The sequence below is a fragment of the Culex quinquefasciatus genome, chromosome 3 (assembly GCF_015732765.1).
Source record: "Culex quinquefasciatus strain JHB chromosome 3, VPISU_Cqui_1.0_pri_paternal, whole genome shotgun sequence".
Lineage (NCBI taxonomy): Eukaryota > Metazoa > Arthropoda > Insecta > Diptera > Culicidae > Culex > Culex quinquefasciatus.
The window spans coordinates 140,956,136-140,976,974 of NC_051863.1; the positions used below are offsets into that span (position 1 = coordinate 140,956,136).

A 20,839-nucleotide genomic window follows, 5' to 3' on the forward strand; every position below is an offset into this window, starting at 1 on the left:
TTAAGGAAAACTATTTCGCTGCAAGTTTTTGTATAAAAATAATTATTTATTGATCTTATTTTATGTTGAGTCAAAAGAAAACTGTCATACCTTCTATCATCAATTTTCTTGGACGGGCCTTTGCTGTGTGTGTTGTGACAGTTGGCTGAAAGTTGCGGTTTAGTTCGTTTGCAACGGGACATTTTCTGCGTTGTCGGGAACAAATTTCCGGAGAATTCCGTCCGGAATCGATTGAAATTATTGAAATTCCAGATCAACCAATTGGTTACCAGATCTTGCAGCTCGAAAAGGTTAGTTGATATAATAGCAATCATTGATTTGGATGATTAACTTAAGCCTAATTTCATCTCCAATGTTTTCAGCTCGTTGGTTCGTTGGAGGATTTACGGCATATTCAATGCAACTGCAAAGGCGGGCCGCAGGCCGCGGGCTAGTGGAGATCGAGTTCCGGCCGCAACGAAAAGTGCAGAATGACGAGATCGAGCCGGGTGTTCCAAAATGACAAGGCCGGGTGTGCAAAACGACAAGGCCCCCGACGGCACCGTTTGCGAGAGCTGAAAGCTTCCAGAAGTGTTTTTTTTTGTGCCACGTGATAAATAAGTGTGTGATGTTCATGTTTGTGTTGTGAATAAAACAGTTTTTGACCAAATTAAGCATTTTATTTTTCCTTACAAGGAAGCCATTTTTACCGGAATGGAACACACTAATACTATTGCAACTACTGCATATGTCACCAACACACTCAAAGTGGCAAACCAATCCAAAACATTACCAATACATGAGCGCAGTCATGATTGTGTGTGTAAAATTGATTTGTTTTAGCTCGAAATATTTCTTGCGGAAATCCCTCTCAAAAATCGAGAGAGACTTCTCACCTGTCCGCGTCTGGAAGTATTTTTCACTCGGTTCGGGAGGGATTCCGCACGAATTTCCGCCGATCTCGGTTGCGTGTATATTTCAACAGTATGTCATTGTCACTTCCCTTACTTTTTTGTAGGGGAAAAGTCACCTTTTCAGCTAATGTTAGCAATTTTTGTAAATTCATGTCAACATCATTGGCGTATATCTTGTTTAGGTTAATGGCCACAAGTCTTGACTTTGTTTTGGTTTGACTTAATAATTTTAAAATTTTCCTATACTGAGTCAGTCTACTATTAATATTTATGCTTCGTTCGAAAATTTGCAAAATGCCTAAGAATTAAAAAAAACTAACGTAAATTATAATCTTACCCATGATCATACCAGTATTAAAAACAACAAATCAAAAGATAATTTAAGAAAATAGATAGATATTTTTATTTGATGTCTTCAACAAGCTACACGCCCTGGTGGAAGGTGATTATTATTGCAAATCAATGAACCGAAAAAATTTCTTCGTCGAAAGGTCGCTTAAAGGGTCCTTTTCAAATATTCGTGACCAAGAAAATATTTAAAAAAAAAATCTAAAATATTTAAGTTTTTTCATATAGTTTGATGGAGGCGCACGATCATTCACAAAGCTTGGTTTTAGGTAAAGATTCAAGAAGTATCGCGCGACTCCTTAGAAATACATATAGATATAATATTTTCCAGGTCATGAATATTTGAAAAGGTCCTCCTAAGCGTCCATTCCACGAAGAAAATTTGTAGGTACATTGCTTGCAGTAATAATCTCCTTCAGTCATGGCGTGAGCTAGTGAATAAATGGTATCAAATTGAATTTACATTGCATTGCAATCATATTGTTTCAATTTTGCGGCGATTCCATTTGAAAAGAGCATAAACCCTCCCTACACCGAGCTAGGGTGGTCCCAAAAATAATCATTTTCGTATTATTTTTTGCAAAATCCCGATTTTTATCGATTTTAGCTGTCTTAGACGCAAATGGAAGTTGATAAGTTGGCCTTTCAAAGGAAAATAGTTTGCAGACCGAAAAATCCTGCCTAACCTAACACACGACCAACCTAACACGGTTCAGGTCACCCTATTGGCCAAAGAAAAAAAAATAAGTTTTATTATTTTTGCAGATACATTTCGAGCAAGGATGCCAGATGCACAGTTTTGGTTGTGTTTTACAGACATTTGAGTGTCAGATGTCAGACATTTTTTTATTGACTTTTAAAAAACTTCATAAAATTAATATTTTGAGAAAATATCAACCGAAACTCATTTCGTTAGTCTTGAAATGCTAAAAACGCAATTTTTATGGCTGTAAACTGATATAATTGAATTGTAGACAAATGCACAGACATACACAGACATTTTAACATTTTAACCTTCCTACGGTATTGGGGTCCTTTTCGGCCTTTTTGAAAATTAAATTTGCCATAACTTTTGCTATATACATGCTAAAGCTTTGAAATTTTCTGACATTAAATTTATAGTATAAATACACATTTCACAAAACAAACAAACCTTGGACGACCCCTAGGGGAGCGTCCATAAAAAAAGTTACTTTAAAGATATTGGGGTCCTTTTCGACCTAAAACTTAAAAAAACGTCAAAAATTCAGTTTTTGACCGATTCCGGTTTTTTTGGTCACAAATGAACGCTTAGAACGTCCCCTTTCCGAAACCGACCTGGAAAACCGGATTAGGTCACTGTGGCCACCGGGAATCGGCTACAACCGAAAAAGGACCTTTTTGAGACCCCAACTTTGACGACCTGTATCTCCGGGCAATTTCAACCAATCAGGATGCTCCGGGTTGCATTCGACAGGTATTTACCTGTATTTTGACCAAAAATATTAATATCAGGGCCAGGTGACCTACCGGTTCCGGAAATCCGGAACATCCGAAAAGTTCATGTTTTACTGTTTTTCACATATATGTGATATCAATACTCTCATGATAGATGAAATTGATCCATAAAACTTACTAAAAACACAAAACACCATTGCCAGAACCACTCTGGAGTGTCATGCAATTATTCGCTGACCTTTGGTTGACATATCCATGAATTTCATGAAGTTTGATTCGTCGGATAATAGGGTTTCTCTCATATTCCGGGAGTGTCCCCAAGGGGCCACCGGGAACCTGTTCCAGAATTGCCAGAATGCATAAGCGAAGAATGGCATGACCGTAGATTGACACATTTTTCAATTTCATGAAGTTTGATATGGCGGATGATAGAGTTTATCTCATATTCCGAAAGCATCCCTGATTTCGAGCCCTATCACAGGAATGTCACATGTGTTTTTTAAGATGCCTGTAAAAAAGTCTGTGCATGTCTGTCATAGAAATCCATCAGAAATTGCGTGTTTATGCATTTGAAGACTAACGAAATAAGTTTCGGTTGATATTTTTACAAAATATTAATTGTATAAAGTTTTTTTTATAAAATTTCTGACGCAAATGAAATAAAACATAAAATGTCTGTGAAACACAGACATATCACAAATCTGAATTATTTTTTTATTTTTTTGCATATCTAGGAGTGAGAAAGGCATCAACTACGTAGGTGGTTTTAGTATGTTTTTCCATGGTATATTAAACTTTTAAAATTAACCATTTAAAGCATTAAGCTCAAGCTAAGGAAATACTCGTTAAAACCCATTAAACACGTAAAAAATCTGTCGGATTTTGTTATAATCATCTTATCCCAGATCTTGACTAAGACTTTTATAGAACAGGTTTCTATGAAAAAAACCTGTACGTTCTACTCAACTAGTGGGGAAGACGAACAACCCGTTGGGGCAAGAGGAGCAATGCATGAAATAGCATGTTCATTTGCTAACAATTTAACTGTTCTCAATTTGAGACGTCAGATTACGATGTATTTGAGGCGTTGCTTTCATTTTTAGGCGAAATTATAATATTTTACCAATTAAGATCTTTTTTCTAGAAAATATAATAATATCGCTTTATTTTGTATGAACATTTTTTTTATACAATTTATTATTAGGTTTTAAGTACTTTTATGCATTAGTATCCCAATAAAATTTGTTTTTACAACAATTCGTAATTTTTCCAAGAATTTTTCCCATACTTAACCATGTGGTTCACTTGCCCCACTTAAAAAAGGTTTTTAAAAAAGCCTTCAACGAAAACAACGAAATGATAAAACATACTTTATAATAGGTGAAAATTATTGGTACGGACAATACTGATCTAGGAAAAATTTCATTTTGATAAAATGAGGCTTAAAACAAACCCTGAGCCTTATTTTGTACTTTCCAAATATTATAAGAAAACGAAGGTTTTGAAATAAAAATTCATTCGATCTTATGCCCGGGGCGTTTACGCCGTGTTGGCGGTTATGTGGTAGTATAATCAACTAATTGCTTTGCTAGCAACAATTTCTCATGCTGGAAATATCAAAATTGTAAAAAATTACGGCCGTACGAGCGATTGTTCCTCTTGCCCTATATGGTCGTCTTGTCCCACCTTCCCCTACTTAAAAGTTTTCGTTTGATGCGATAGAAAATGGCAACATTGGTCTTTACCAAGAATAAATGGATAACGCTAATCGTCAGTCGATTATTTTAAATTTATTATGTTTATTTTAAATTATTTTTAGTCAACACACATTGAACTGCTAGGTGATTGTTTTTTTGGTACAATTTACAATTTAAATCTGTTTCACAAATTTAAGATAAATGATTAAGTGAAAACTTCTCCACTAACTCTTTACCAAACTTTTTCTCATGTCCTCATGAATATGAATGTGAAAAGATTGAATCTGCCGTGCTGCGACAACAGCACCACGAACACCTTGTTAGGCCTTGCCATGCTTTCCGGAAGTGGGTGGGCGGCCCGCCACCCCCTCATTTGCATGGCACAAATGATCCCACTTTCGTATTCTTCGACAGCAACGCGACAAATTGCGTTTAATGCAATTGTTACACACTCCTGCACTTGCACACACTTTTTCTTTTTCCTCAACTGTTTCATCTTTTTTTTTGCTTTGACCCAATGGTGCTCAATGCCATCACTTTCAGGTACAGTGGGAACTCGGTAATCCGAAAATAGGCTTGCCGCTAGTTGAAAACCTTTGAAGAATCGAATTGAAATGTCAAACATGTGTTTGACCTTTGATTGTTGAAATTCGGATTAACCTCAATTTAGTTTAGTGATGTTCAAATTATCGAATCCACTCTGTAGAAGCATTACGCCCAGTAAAATAAAGCAAAATATCGCTAAAGAACACCTTACTCAACCTGGACTTTCTCCTTTCTTCTTTTCCCCTTTTTAAGGTGCGATGCAATTCCCCTCAGCATGACCATCGTGGGTGAAAAACTTGCAAGAAAGTATTCACAGCCGTCGTAGTCGGGGCGCTGCAGGTGATCGCAGTGGAACAACTGTGAACAGAACGCAATCAGTACCTGGGAGCATTTCTTATCACGAGTCCCATACCACCCACACCTCGGTCTGGAGGGGGAAGCGTACTGAAGGTGTGTAGCAGCATCATGCTGGGCAGCATGGAATCGAAGCACAAAGCCTGTTGAGCTGTGTAAAAGTACAAGGTGTTCTAGGTGAGAAATAAACTATATATTTTATTAATACAATTTTAGGATTTATTTTGGCACAAAAATAGCATTTTTTGCTGGTGAATGTTCAAAAAACTTTTTTTTATCATACATGTTTTCTCAAATATCAAAAAATATCTTTGGTTAAAAGAATTGCTTTTAAATTAATACTTTTAAAACTTATTTCCATTTCCACAGAGAACCCCGCCTGCGTTGCCAAGAAAAGGGGCGAGTGCAAAGTGCAAGAGCGAAAGCCGCAACCGACGTTCCCGAGACATACCAAGCTACCACCCCTGCCTCCTCTCAATGTGGACACCGCCGGCGTAGAACCCAGAACCAGAGCAAGAATAGAGTCGCGCCGCACTTCCGCCATGGCCGCCGCAGTCGAGGAAGCGGTCTTCAACGCGCTCCGGGGCCACCACAACGAGAAGACGAAGCTGCCGACGCCCCGCATTATCAAGATTTATGTTGCAAGTTTGAAGGAAGGTAAGTGATTACTCACACATCGAAACTTGTGGGAAAGCAGGAGGGAGGGGGGACTTGGTGAGTGGGTGTGTACTTCACATGGCTGTTCTGAGCTGTTCTCCAGTAAAAGGTTGCCTTCCGGTGCGGAAATGCGATTTCCATTATGAGTTAGCAGCAGTTGCCGGTATAAATAGTGCGGAAACATGCTGTGACCGAATCGCGTTGGAAATGAATGAAATCTAGTTCTAGAATGTTTGTGAATTTTTGATTTGTTTGCATTTTTTTGCCTTGTGGACAAGAATAAAGATATTGGTAAATATAGTTTAATCCACGTCATATTTAGTTAAATGATTATATAAAATAATGGTCGGGCTCAATAAAAGAAAATTGTATTTAAACACACGTCTGAAGTCGAAATTATTTTGAAATTTAATTGCAATTAAATGACTGATTTAAAATTATGCCAAATCTTCAAAAACTATGCCATTTTTTGACAACATCAAATTTGCATAGTCACCCTATTGCCAAACTAATATAAATACAAGTCTTATTATTCCGGCAAATTATCGCCTGTGTTTCAAAATATTTTTTTTGCGCAATTTTTATTTTTTTCAAAAACATACTTTTTTTTGAATTATAATTTCTTTTAGATTTAAAAAAAATCTTTTTGGAAATAATCTAATGGAAAAATGCAAAATCAACGATTAAATCCAATAAAAACCATTACGATGGGTGGTCGAAAGCTAAATACGTTTCTTATAAAAAAGTCATTTCTCCAATTTAATTTTTTTTTTCGAATATTTTTAAAAAGGCTTAATAAACAAAATTTTAATTTTAAATAACATCCAAAAGCAAAAAAAAAGTTTATTGGACCTTGTAAAAAAACTCCATACTTGTTCCATAATATCAATGTATTCAAACATTTCACTTTTATTTTTGAATACAGATTATTTGACAGTTTCTAGTGATTCTGATATTTAAATACCGTAAACCGGAGTGACATTGATATCAAAACATTTTTAACAAAATTCATACAATGTTTTGGTAAATTTTTTGAAAGTCAGATTTTTGCCTAAAATTCTTCAAACTTAATTCTAAGCATGATTGAAAAGTTTTTTTACACTCTACGTGAAATTTGTTCCACAAAAATGCCAAAAATCTGGAGATTTTTACGAATTGTGTTCCAAAAACACATTAAATTTATCATTTACATGCTAATTTTATCTTTCTCTAGCGCACAATTGTCCAAGGAATCTGAAAATGCATTCCGTTTATCAATTTGAATTCATTTTCATTGAGAAAATCATGACGCTTTGGGAATATTTAAATAATAATATTCATCAACATTTTCTAAATTTAAGTCAACTTACTTTTATTTTTTTTAAACATATTTTTGTACGCGAACGGTTTACATTTAAGAAACAATTCTGTACGTTTTCGCAAAACGATTTCGTATGTTAAAATAAGCAAATTTGCAAAACTAATAATTCAAAATAAAAGAAGGTTGTAAAAAATTCTGGCAACCTTCTTTTATTTACATTTGCATTTCATTCCATTTGTTGGATTGTTTTGGCAAAAACATCAGTGCAGTAATCAACCTAAGCTGAGATATGGGGTACCTATCAACAGCTGACTAATTCAAACGGGGTAAAAGTTTACTTATACATGGGAGAACAAATTAAGCAGGGGAAGGAAACAATTTCAAAAATAATCTTCCCACTTTTTAGATGTGGGATAGTTAGAGGAAAGGAATTTTATTTTAAGTTATCAGTTTTGAAAAATTTTCTTCCTTTTGATTTTATTCATTTTTAGATTTGTATCAGTTCTTATTACCAAAAAAATATGTTGTTAATCAAGTTATGATTTCTGATTCACCCAACATTAGTGCGTCCATCCCGGGAATTCCCGGGACAAAAATCCCGGGATTTTTCCAAAACCGGGAATTCCCGAATCCCGGGATTTTTCATATTTTGTCCCGGGAATTCCGGAAATTGAAAAAATATCAAATTTTAGTCTAGAAATTCAGATTTGGTTGTGGAAATTAGTAATCGATAAGCATTTTAAAGCATTAAAATTTGTATTCGGCATATAACAGCATTAATTTGGCAGGGAAAATTGTTCAAATTTTCGTTTACAGATCCGCGAAATGCTTTGCGCTTTAGATATTTTCTTCTATTTTATTTTATTTATTTAAAAAAGACTTATTATTATATTCACCTATATTTATGACTTTAAACTTGAAAAATGTATAATATTTTAAAAATTATTTAACTTTTCATCATAAACCGGCATCTGGAGCAAATCTGGACAAAAGTAACGAATTAAGACAGCTGTTTAAGCTAATTTGTTTTTTAATAATGTTCTGATTGTTTTGATTGATTTCGATTACAACAGGAACAGATCAAAACATTTAGTACACCGATTTCCAAATTTATTGCTCTAAAATCTCCTGTACCTATTCAGACTGCAGTCCCGATTATCCCCAGTTGGTAGTTGGTTGGCAGTGACTTAAAGATAATTTTTAAAATATGTTTTTAAATATAGAACATAAAATTCTAAACTTATCCAAAGTGTTACATTATCTGGTATAATTTTATTTCTTGTTGTTTTAGACACTTTCAATGAAATTGTATAAGCTTTTGTAGTTATGTTATATAAATAAAAAAAATAAAAGAAATATATTCAAAATTCTGGTTCAATTAAATTCCAAAGCACATCAAAGAAAACATTTTTTTAATGTGTTTAAAACTATCTAAAGACTGCTGTCCTTGTTCAGATTGAAGTGTAGCTTATCACCATTAACAGTTTTGAGCTAATTCTATGATTTAAGCTAGAAAAACGTAACAAATATTGTTTCTCCGGAAACTCGCGGGTTAAATAAAAAAGCGGTGGACTGTATTTCAAACGTGTATATTCTGTTAGATCTCTTTTTCCAACTAACTTTCCTTGCCCTGCTTCGCACTGAACGGAAACCAATCACTTGCAAGAAAATATCAAGCTATCCAGCTGTCATTCTACACAGGGCTGTTTCTCTCCTACACTCTCAAAATGTTATACACTCATACAACCCATTTTTGGGTTAACAAATATAATGAAAACATAGATTTTATGACTGCTGCAAAAATTTCCCGGGATCCCGGGAATTCCCGGGATTCAAAAAATATTTTTCCCGTTTCCCGGGAAATTCAAAACCCGGGAAAATTGGACGCCCTACCCAACATGCTTTGCAACAAAATTTGTTTGGTAAACAATATTTTGCAAATGAAAAGTTATTTTGCACCATTTTGTAAAAACATATAGGACGTAACAAGATAGCACACAAATGGCAAAATAAGAACAAAAATGAAAAATCACCAATACATATTTTGGAATTCTTTTAAATGTTAAAGATAAGACGATAGTAACTTTTGAAGCAAATAAAAAAAAACATTTTGATAGTTTTGGAAAAGGCATGGTCAAAATCGCTCAAAAAGACCACGTTGTTTATGCACGATCCCTTAGCTCAAAAATTGTCGTTTTTGGCCCATATCAACACATAAAAAATATAAAAATATGGTTTTAGTGTTATTTCAGAATGTTTTTTTAATGCTTAGCGAATGTCATAAGATGATTATGGGAGTTTAGGTTATTTAATTGCATTGAGCTAAACAAAAATGTTGGATGAAATATTAGCTTGCCGTGGACTGTAAGACACCTTCAACAGGTCACAGTAGAGAAGCGCCTAAAACTGAATTGAAAGTGAGAACCAGAAAAATAAGTTCAAAGATTCTAAAACCGAAAATTGTATACAAAAATTGCTAACGGAACAATGGATTGATGTCTACATTTGATACTGAAAATTCCTCTTATATAAAACATAATTTACTTTCAAAAGCTTCGCCTGTTGATCCAAATCAATAAAACGTAAATCAAACCAAATTCCCATTCCGAGCTGTACCGGCATCGACCAGCATCACCAGCAATAAATCGTGCAATGTGTTTATCTACGTCTATTTATGTCCAGACGGTCATGTGCAGTCACAACTCATTCCGGTAGAACAACTCACCTGTTGTCCACCACTTGAACCACCTTGTCCGGTCAACCTGGTTTACCCTTTTTTGCAGCTCCCCCCTTTCCCAGATTTCCGATCCAGACCATTAAACAAGAATAAATACGAAGTCGTACGTCGGACTCTCTCTATTGTCGCATGTTGAACACTAAAGTTTTTCCGTTGTTTTTCCCTTTTTTTCTCCCCTTTCTCGACTAACTAAACACACGTGCCGTACACCTGCTGCTGTTCGGATTGGTTTCGCCGGGTAAAGACTTCAAAGAGGAGCGCCGCCAGCTGCTGGAAGTGATTGGACCCGATTTGCAGTCGGTTTACGACGATCGACAAATTGAGGTAATTGAGAGGCAACTCTATGGAAATTTTTGGCACACGATTGGTTTTCAATTTTCCCACTCCTCGTGGAACACTCGAGTCGATTGACCCACTTGATAACGCCCCGGTTCTTCTCTATCGTTTTGTATTGTACTGAACCTTTTGACTGTTTGCAAATGTAGGTGGAGTTTGTGGACATCCACTTTGGCACCGGTAGCAACGAACATGGCCTGGTGGACCTGGATCCGTACGTTCTGGATGATCACCTGCACGAAATTGAGACCTGCCATCGGGTGTCCAAAAGTGTTTTCCTAATCGTAAGTATTGCATCTGTTGAACTTGAGCGGGAACATGATTGTTTTACGAAAGAAAAAAAAAACTTAAAAAGTGTGTATGCCAAATTTTTACCAAAACTTTAGACGCAAGATGATTCAGATTTTCCAGCCTGGAAATTGTCCACTAACTTCTCCAGTACCCTTCAAGGTCCAGCAAAAATAATGACGTAATTATGGGCATAGTAATGATATCTTCATCGCAATTCAACTGCCCCGAGGGGCAAAATCACACTGCTCAAAGCAAACAGTTGGCAGTCCTTTTGTGCCGAAAATAACCCTATTATCCGGTTGATTACGACGTGACCTCATTCCTGCGGAAGGTTATTTTTTCTCCGTCCAGCCTCAGGGACACCGTAATCATCTTCAATCTAATGAAAAGGGGTAGAGTCAGATTCGGTTCCTTTCCCGTTAACCCCTTCTCTAGAACAAGACAGGCCCCAAATTTGCACCAAGTTTAATATTAGACTTTAACCCGAGCATGGGTAAATAACAAGGGAAATGCGTAATAATACCTTTCTCTGGTATCAATACCAAATTTTGGTATTCCTGGACCCTTTAAAATTTGTCTTAAGGATTATGCAAGAGCAAAATGTGCTATCATACCAATTTAAGGTATTGTTTTGATATTGCAAAATTGCAGAATTTGTCAATGGTCGAACACCACATTTTGGTATTCTTTTGGCATTACAGTGGTTTATCAAATTCCTCTGAAACTATGGGAAAATTTTGACCAATTTTGACAAAATAATTAATTTTGCGCTAAAATGATGCCTCAAAACGAATGCTTTCATTGAAAACCAGAAATTTCAAACTTGATTTTAAACATTTTTGATATACCCTCTAGAGAAATTACTTGAAATTGTGGAATATTTTCTAAGTCAGGATGGCACATTTTGGTATTCTTTTGGTATTACAGTATTTTATCAAATTCCTCTGAAACTATGGGAAAATTTTGACCAATTTTGACAAAATAATTAATTTTGCGCTAAAATAATGTCTCAAAGCGAATGCATTCATTGAAAACCGGAAATTTCAAACTTGATTTTAAACATTTTTGATATACCCTCTAGAGAAATGACTTGAAAATGTGGAACATTTTCTAAGTCAGGATGGCACATTTTGGTATTATTTTGGTATTGAAAGATTTCATCAAATTCCTCTGAAACTATGGGCAATTTTTTTATAAATTTTGATGAGATAATTAATTTTGCGCAAAAAGGACGTGAAACCCAAAAATGTTAAAGCTGATTTTATTTTTTTTATATACCCACTAAGATTTTTTTTTTAAACGTTAATTTCAAACCAGTTTCATTTTAAAAACACTTATTTTTCATTCTTGTTATTTTTTAGAATCTTCAAGAACTTCAAGCACAGGCCGTTCATCAACGTTCAACGTTCAACAACAAATCTCGAGTTTTTTTTTGATTAGGTCCTATAAACATATGAAAGGCAATGGTTTATTGGTCCTTTAAAAAAAAAACTCTGGAAATGCATTCGATGTGGTGAAGAATATCACTAAGAACAACATGGAATCATCAGGTGAGTAGATTTGGCTGTTGCATATGGATCATTTCCGTTTTTTTCACTAACTGCAACTGTTGCACTAAAAATGGTATGAAAATACCAAATTTTGGTATTTCTTTTGCAAATACCAGCGACCAAAATGTGCTCTTGGTTGCCCAGTAATAGACGGTAAAATACTATGAAATCATACCAAAATCATGTATGTGGAAGACCACAGGAATACCAAAATCTGATTCTTCAAGGGCGCGGGAATACCTCAAAATTAACCCATGGCAATACCAAGTTTATGTATTCAAGCAATGTTCAAAAATCCAGAAGACCTCAACTTGGTATTGAAATGGTTTTATTTTGAGGTATTATTTTACCCTTGGAATAACATGGTTTGGTATTGTTGTGCCCTTCCACATACAATACTTTGGTATGATTTCATGGTATTTTACCATCTATTACTGGGCAACTAAGGGCACATTTTGGTCTCTGTTATTTGCCCAAGTAATACCAAAATTTGGTATTCCCGTGTTATTTACCCCTGCTCGGGAACACCTAACCTTGCCTCGGCGACCGCCTTTCATCCCTAGGGCAGAGATAAACATGTCCTGGGTGCTGACAGGCAACATAACGAGACCCCCCCCCCCCCCATCCCATCCTCAGTTGTTTACCAGATTTGAATTCCGATTACGACGTGGATTGGCGGTGGCGTAATGTTTGGTTTGGGTATGTCAAAACAATAAACCGAACCGTCCCCGTCGAAATTTGAGTGGCAGAAAGATATGTTTTTTTACTTCTTTTGAGCGATCCCAAAAATGTGGAGACATGAAAAAAAAACTGAACTAGCTTATCACTGCCATAAAGCATAAATCCATATTCATCGTGACAGCAGCATCGGTGTGGAGGTGGAGAGTGCTTCTTTGGCAATCATGACGGGATGAAAATGATGATCTGTTTATTCTGTGCGATTTTCTCGCCCCAAATTTTGAGAGAGGGAGTTAAGCGGTGTACATTTGTGTGTAGTTTTGTGTTCTTCAAACATATTTTAAAATATTTTCAAAAAAAGAAATCGAAAATAAATTGAATTAAAATTAAAATTCAAAGGACTGTTAAAAATATAAATCGTACAATCGTAACATTAATCTAAAATTAAATATTTTTTTTTCTGTTTCTGGGCTTATGCCTTATTCCTTATTCCTTATTCCTTATTCCTTATTCCTTATTCCTTATTCCTTATTCCTTATTCCTTATTCCTTATTCCTTATTCCTTATTCCTTATTCCTTATTCCTTATTCCTTATTCCTTATTCCTTATTCCTTATTCCTTATTCCTTATTCCTTATTCCTTATTCCTTATTCCTTATTCCTTATTCCTTATTCCTTATTCCTTATTCCTTATTCCTTATTCCTTATTCCTTATTCCTTATTCCTTATTCCTTATTCCTTATTCCTTATTCCTTATTCCTTATTCCTTATTCCTTATTCCTTATTCCTTATTCCTTATTCCTTATTCCTTATTCCTTATTCCTTATTCCTTATTCCTTATTCCTTATTCCTTATTCCTTATTCCTTATTCCTTATTCCTTATTCCTTATTCCTAGGTCATTATTTCAATATCTAGTGACGGTTTTTAGTGGAGAAATAGAAATTTAGTGTTGAAGAGACTGTTATGTAAATTGGCGCTCGATAAGATGACGTGCTCAAAATTGCGAAAATAAGTATTTTTAATCAAAGAAATCACAAAAAAGGTTTAAAAGACGCTACCGTTTTTCGGTTTTCAAACCTGTTAAAAAATAGTGAGACATGTTATTTTATGGGATATTTTATGTACATTTCGAATCTGCAATAATAGACGGATATTTTTTTCCATTTGGAATTGAATTTTTAATTTTTTTTGTTTTTGCAGGTGTATATTTAAAGTGTAACATCCATTTTCAGTAGTTTCAAGAAAAATTCCATAACCAATAATAAGTAGAATTCGGTGTATTGTAGCCGATTAATAACATGATAGAAAGCAATCTATCGAGTTCAGAAATGGATTTTTGTTGAAAAGGAGTCTTGTATGAACTGTCGCCCCGTTTCCTTTTCAAACAACTAACAATTAGATGTCAGAAAAAGTTTGGATTTACACATTTTTAAAATAATGTGGTTCAAAATATTTATATTAAACTTTCACGAAATTTTTTTTTGTTTTTTTTTATTTGGCAGAAACTTTCTAAGGCTTAATTTTTCGGTAGAAATAATTAAATTTTTGATTTTATGAAATTGTAGCCTCAAAAATATTTTTTTCCAGGCTTTTTAGAAATTTTAAGAGAGCCAGTTTTTTGTTTTATTCCCTTTTGAACTGATAGGCTTGATATCAAAATTTTCTTAATATTTGTTTTGTTATCATTGAAAATTGAAACATTATTTGACGAAATTGAGGCTTGTTAAAAACACTTAGAACATTTCATTTTTCTTAATTTCAATTCTTGGAATCGTTGTGTCTCAGGAAATATGTGTCTGATTTTTGAAGTCCAAGAGGAAAGATTATTATAGAGAATTTTCTAAGATCTTCAAAAAAATATAATCGTATCGAAAAAAAGGGAAAAGTATTTCTCTATTGCACATTTGATTTTGCTGTAAACATAATAAAAAAATGGGTAATGTTGCTTAGTGTGCAACTATGCTTTTCTGGATTGTCCTCATCATCACCTAAAATTTGGCTGAAAACACCAAATCGATCAGACAGCGGCCAAAATTTAATAGAGACTTATGAACAAACCAAAAAATGCAAAATTTCATCTTTTTCATAAGCAAGTTTCCCCACCAAAAGTTAAGCCCAATAAAAAAATACAAATAAAATTCAATTGCGGACTACGTAAAGAATTTCTGTACAGGTGAACAAAAAATGAAGTATTCAAATTAATTCAAAATGTTTAAAAAAATAAATAAATAAATAAAATAATGTCAAAGAATTAAGTTCTGTCTCATTTTCATCCAATTTGCTATTTCTCACGATTAAAACAAATTATTAAGCAAATGGTTATATAGAAACTCGCTTGCTTACTTCCCATTGCTTTTTATTACTCAGATTAAACTGTAGTTGAACGTCAATATGCTGTTAAGCTAAAATTGCATGCTTGATAGAATAACATGCTGTTCTTCTTATAGTATAATCAAGCATGCGACAATTTTACCAGGGAATATTTTTTTAAAAATCATTTAATTTGTGTTGCTTTACTTAAATTATTCTTCAAAAACCCTCAAACATAACCACCGTTCAACGCTTTCGGCACCCTGCTGGATATGATCCATCCTCAGCGCTCAATGGCCAAACTTGCCATGATTTATGCTCCACGCAGATGAGCACGCGTCTTTTGCACCTCCCGCCCACCACGAAACTCCATCACTCATGTTCTCCTTCCCACATTATTTTGCTCCCCCCTCTCTTCAATTTACGTCGGCTACATTAGATTGTATTGATATTTGGCCATGAAAAATTATTGCCTATTTGGGGGGCCGTTTTCTTCTTGCCACTGTCACTCAACTGTTGAAGGTGGCACGGAAAAATTGTTATTTTTCGAATAAAAATATTTTGTTGTTATTTACTAAAGTTATAATAAAGAGATAAAAATTATACTCCATAATAAAAATGAATTTTATTAAAACGTATGATAGTTAGCGATAAAGTAACTCTCGTTTCTCTAAATTTCGCTAGATTTCTCTTCCCTGCCCTTGTAGAATGATGCAAACGTAAGCGAAGAAGAGAAAAGTGAACAAATTGAAATGAGATTTGCTCTTTTGCTCACTGTCTTGTACCTACTACAGGACACCACGATCTCACGAGCTAATGATTTTTCTCCGTGTACAAACAATCTGGTTCCCGCCCTCGGTATCGCAGCCTCCCGATCTTGGAAACATATTTTATTGACGCTTTTCTCTTTATTATTTTCCGATTTCTATTTCCCAACCCGTGCTTGGAATTCGCACACCCCTCCACTCTTCTTATTCTTCTCCTTAAAGGTATTGTTGGGATCACGTTTGGGCAACTTTTTGCTCCCGACCCGGCTGGATGCGGAAGTTTTCACGGCAATCAGCAAGCGTGCCACGGCGGGCGAGTTTGACCGGCTCCGGAAGTGGTACCACCAGGAGGAAAAGGAACCGTCCGGCGGATTCGTGCTGCAAACGCAATACCTGTGAGTAACGAACGAACGTGACGACGGGAAGTGTGGGCCACATGTGTGCGGAAGGAACGGAACGGGGAATGTTTAGCTCGTTGATTTTTCTGAGGAAAATATGGTAGTCGCTTAGCTGATTGATGAGTTTTCACGAACGTGGTAAATTTGCTTTTTGCCTAACTGGAATTGTTCACGTTTTTATTTTGGAGTGGTTGTGGCAACTTGCAGAACGAATTTCGCTGTTTTATAATGATTTCTGTTAAAAACATCGAGAAAATATGAAACCTAGAAGGTTAATTTGCTGTTTGCAAAAATGTTCACGGTTGCAAATTTACAAGTATTTTTTTGTGGCTAAATTACACAATTTGTCACAATTCCAAGGGTAATTTTGTTGGAACAAGCCCCCCCCCTGGAATTTGGTCAGAGTCGAGGGACATAAACTTCAAAAATATATGCAACGGCTTAAGAAAATAAAGAAATACTAAAAACTAAAAACTAAAAACTAAAAACTAAAAACTAAAAACTAAAAACTAAAAACTAAAAACTAAAAACTAAAAACTAAAAACTAAAAACTAAAAACTAAAAACTAAAAACTAAAACTAAAAACTAAAAACTAAAAACTAAAAACTAAAAACTAAAACTAAAAACTAAAAACTAAAAACTAAAACTAAAAACTAAAAACTAAAAACTAAAAAAAACTAAAAACTAAAAACTAAAAACTAAAAACTAAAAACTAAAACTAAAAACTAAAACTAAAAACTAAAAACTAAAAACTAAAACTAAAAACTAAAAACTAAAAACTAAAAACTAAAACTAAAAACTAAAAACTAAAACTAAAAACTAAAAACTAAAAACTAAAAACTAAAAACTAAAAACTAAAAACTAAAAACTAAAACTAAAAACTAAAAACTAAAAACTAAAACTAAAAACTAAAACTAAAACTAAAAACTAAAAACTAAAAACTAAAAACTAAAAACTAAAACTAAAAACTAAAAACTAAAAAAAAACTAAAAACTAAAAACTAAAACTAAAAACTAAAAACTAAAAACTAAAACTAAAAACTAAAAACTAAAAACTAAAACTAAAAACTAAAAACTAAAAACTAAAAACTAAAAACTAAAAAAAAAACTAAAAACTAAAACTAAAAACTAAAAACTAAAAACTAAAAACTAAAAACTAAAAACTAAAAACTAAAAACTAAAAACTAAAACTAAAAACTAAAAACTAAAAACTAAAACTAAAAACTAAAAACTAAAAACTAAAAACTAAAACTAAAAACTAAAAACTAAAACTAAAAACTAAAAACTAAAAACTAAAACTAAAAACTAAAAACTAAAAACTAAAAACTAAAACTAAAACTAAAAACTAAAAACTAAAAACTAAAAACTAAAAACTAAAACTAAAAACTAAAAACTAAAAACTAAAAACTAAAAACTAAAAACTAAAAACTAAAAACTAAAAACTAAAACTAAAAACTAAAAACTAAAACTAAAAACTAAAACTAAAAACTAAAAACTAAAAACTAAAAACTAAAAACTAAAAACTAAAAACTAAAAACTAAAAACTAAAAACTAAAAACTAAAAACTAAAAACTAAAAACTAAAAACTAAAAACTAAAAACTAAAAACTAAAAACTAAAAACTAAAAACTAAAAACTAAAAACTAAAAACTAAAAACTAAAAACTAAAAACTAAAAACTAAAAACTAAAAACTAAAAACTAAAAACTAAAAACTAAAAACTAAAGATTCGATTCGATTTGCGTGAAACTTTGTCTTTAGGGGTAATTTTGATCCCTGATCACGAATCTGATGTCCATTTTCGATATCTCGTGGCGGAGTTGCGGTATGACCCCTTCCATTTTAAACATGCGAAAAATACGTGTTTTTTTTTAAAAAACCTTTTCTTCATCAAAAAAATCATTTTTTTTTTGTAAAAAAAACCTTTTCTTCACCAAAAAAATCATTTTTTTACAAAAAAAAATGATTTATAAACTATGTGATTTGCTTGTAACGTTCTCAAGTTATTGCGATATTACGAAAAATAGTTTTGTAAAAGTTACTTTCCCGTTTCTCTTTGTTTCGTCATTCGAGGCTCACGGAATTGTAACTTTTACATAACTTTTTTTCGTGAAATCGCGATAACTCGAGAACGTTACAAGCAAACCCCTTATGTTTATAGATCAATGTTTTTGTAACTGTTTTCTCTACATTTTTGTAGAAAATTGTTTTACTCTAAAAGATAACCCAGTGTTGCAAAGCACACGAAATTTTTATAAGAAATTTTGTGTTTTAAATGAAAAATAACCCTTCTGGGTTATTGCAAATTCGAAAAGTACATTAAATTTCCCCAATTTTTTTATAGCTGAGTAACGGAAAATGTCAGATTTTTTTGGAAGTTTTTTGTATTTTTTTTCGATGATAAATACGTTTTTTCGGAATTCTGAACACGCCATCAAATCAAGTGTCCAATTTTACATAAATGTCTCATGGACACCGAATTTCCAAATCATCACCATTACGGGCTGCAAAATATTGAAAAACACGTCTTTTTTCGCATGTTTAAAAATGGAAGGTGTCGTACCGCCCCTCCGTCACGAGATATCGAAAAATGGAGCTTAGATTCGTGACCAAAATTTCCCCTAAGGACAAATTTTCACACAAATCGAAGAAGGGTCGAAGCAACTGCTGTGTGAGTTGACGGAGATTTACCAAAAAACTAAAAAGTACTAATTATTATTATTATTATTATAGTTTATTATTGACACTTTACCATAATTTGGCATTCGCTTAATAAAAACAACAAAAAACTACTAATTGGTTCTTGTTTTCTGTTTTCTTTTTTTGTGTTGTGTTTTCAGTTTCCTTTTTTGTGTTTTTCATTTTCTTTTATGTGTGTTTTTTTCTGTTTATTAATTGTTGTTTTTAGGTTTTAATTATTTTCATAAAATCTTTGGCGAAGCCTGGTATTTATACTCGAAAAGAAAAACTAGTTTTGTTTATAGCTTTCGGACTCCTAGGTTCAAGGTTTTGTTTTTATTGTTGTAACTGAAACACTTACCGAATGTGGATTTTCAGGTGTATAAAAGATTAGATTTAATTACATCTATATAGTATAGTATATACTTATATAGTATATACTTATCACACTTCAGCATTTTTGAGTGTTCCCCAAAATTGCTGAAAGTGCTTGATGTGTATGATTAAAACATAAAAAATGCCGGTTTGATCCCTCAACCTGAACCGAGGGTAAATGCAACCTATTACCTTGTAAATTTAAGCACCTGTTATCACTCAGCCGTAAAAATAAAAATAAAACCACAAACACACACACACATAATAAAGAACCGAGAGTGGCTCGGAGATGATCCAGCTTATTTTAGTAGCTAAGCTACGAGAGCCAACAAATCGTGTTCGTGCCCTGTAAACAATGCTCTTACAGCCATAGACACATGTGTGTTCGCTGTTTGGACCCCAAGATGTAAACATCCTTTAACGTCCTCTGCTCTCCGGGGCTGATAAAAATCTCATTTAATCGCTATTATTCTCCCCCTCTCTCTCTTCACTTCAAACAGGTCGCTGGATCGCCCGGAATGGATTGCGGAAAGTCGGCAGCTGAGTGAGATTCTCGAGTGCAAAATCGATGAGATTCTCGAGGCATTCCAGGACGATGGCGGAGGAGGAGGGCTGGACGGACTCACCATAATCGATGGCGAACGGTTCTGTGATAATCTTAAGCGACTGAAAACCAGAGCCCTCGAGTGGGAAATTCAGAAGGGATTAGGTGAGTGCGCTTGGGAGGGCGGGCTTTTGGGTGAAAACAGGTTGGTGGTTTGGATGCTGGTGACGGACAACAAGTGCCTAGATATCTGATGGTTGAGTGCTGGGAGTACAACGTTCTTTGGCTTTCGATTGGCAGCTGTAAACGTTGGAAAAGACAATCAATTGCACTTGACTCTGTCAAGATCAAGCTTGATGTTGAGATGTACTGTTCGATACAGACAACATGGAATTCAACAAGAAGTCTTTGTCTTCAAAAAATTGATTTATTTCCTGTAAATAAGGTTGTTAAGTCTTAAACTTAAATTTCCATGTACTTTTTTAGAATGTGTAGCGTTTGATTCCCTTCACAATTTTACTTAATATAATCTATATAATCTATGTTGATAGTGACATATTCATTGACTCCAAACTCCCTCCAATCAACAGTCGCCGAAGCGGTCGTTCTGATAAGTTTGTCAAAAGCGACAACTGAAGAGGCACTTTTGCCCGCCGATGATTCGCAAAAATATGTCATCGACAGAGTTGTCCGGGTGCGGTTGGCACCACTGACAGAGGCAACGTGATAAGCACTGATAAAACCCGGCCCGGCACAACAACACCGTGGTCCCATCGAAAGCTGAGCGTTATGCACATTCGAGACCTGAAGTGGCAACACAGCTTCCCCCCTCAAACTGATGATGAGTGGTTGTGAACGGTTTTCGGATCAGATTATGGCTCATTTCCCAGGGTGGTGTCTAGGTGGGTGGGATTTGAAATGGGGGTTTACCTTCATCCGATACGT

The 20,839-nt window shown here is 34.1% G+C and overlaps 1 protein-coding gene across 4 annotated transcripts in view; it reads left to right on the top strand.

Moving 5' to 3' along the window:
* The window catches only part of LOC6033549, a 151,525-nt gene that overhangs the window by 61,723 nt on the left and 68,963 nt on the right, over positions 1-20,839 (top strand). For all 4 annotated transcript variants that reach the window (XR_005278337.1, XM_038261785.1, XM_038261786.1 and 1 more), the window contains exons 2-7: positions 5,174-5,452; positions 5,645-5,932; positions 10,214-10,293; positions 10,455-10,589; positions 16,124-16,296; positions 19,851-20,059. Coding sequence is in view for 3 of the 4 variants with exons in the window: in XM_038261785.1 (XP_038117713.1) it covers positions 5,818-5,932; positions 10,214-10,293; positions 10,455-10,589; positions 16,124-16,296; positions 19,851-20,059 (712 nt within the window). In the remaining variant the exon portion in view is untranslated. The remainder of the gene's footprint in view (positions 1-5,173; positions 5,453-5,644; positions 5,933-10,213; positions 10,294-10,454; positions 10,590-16,123; positions 16,297-19,850; positions 20,060-20,839) is intronic.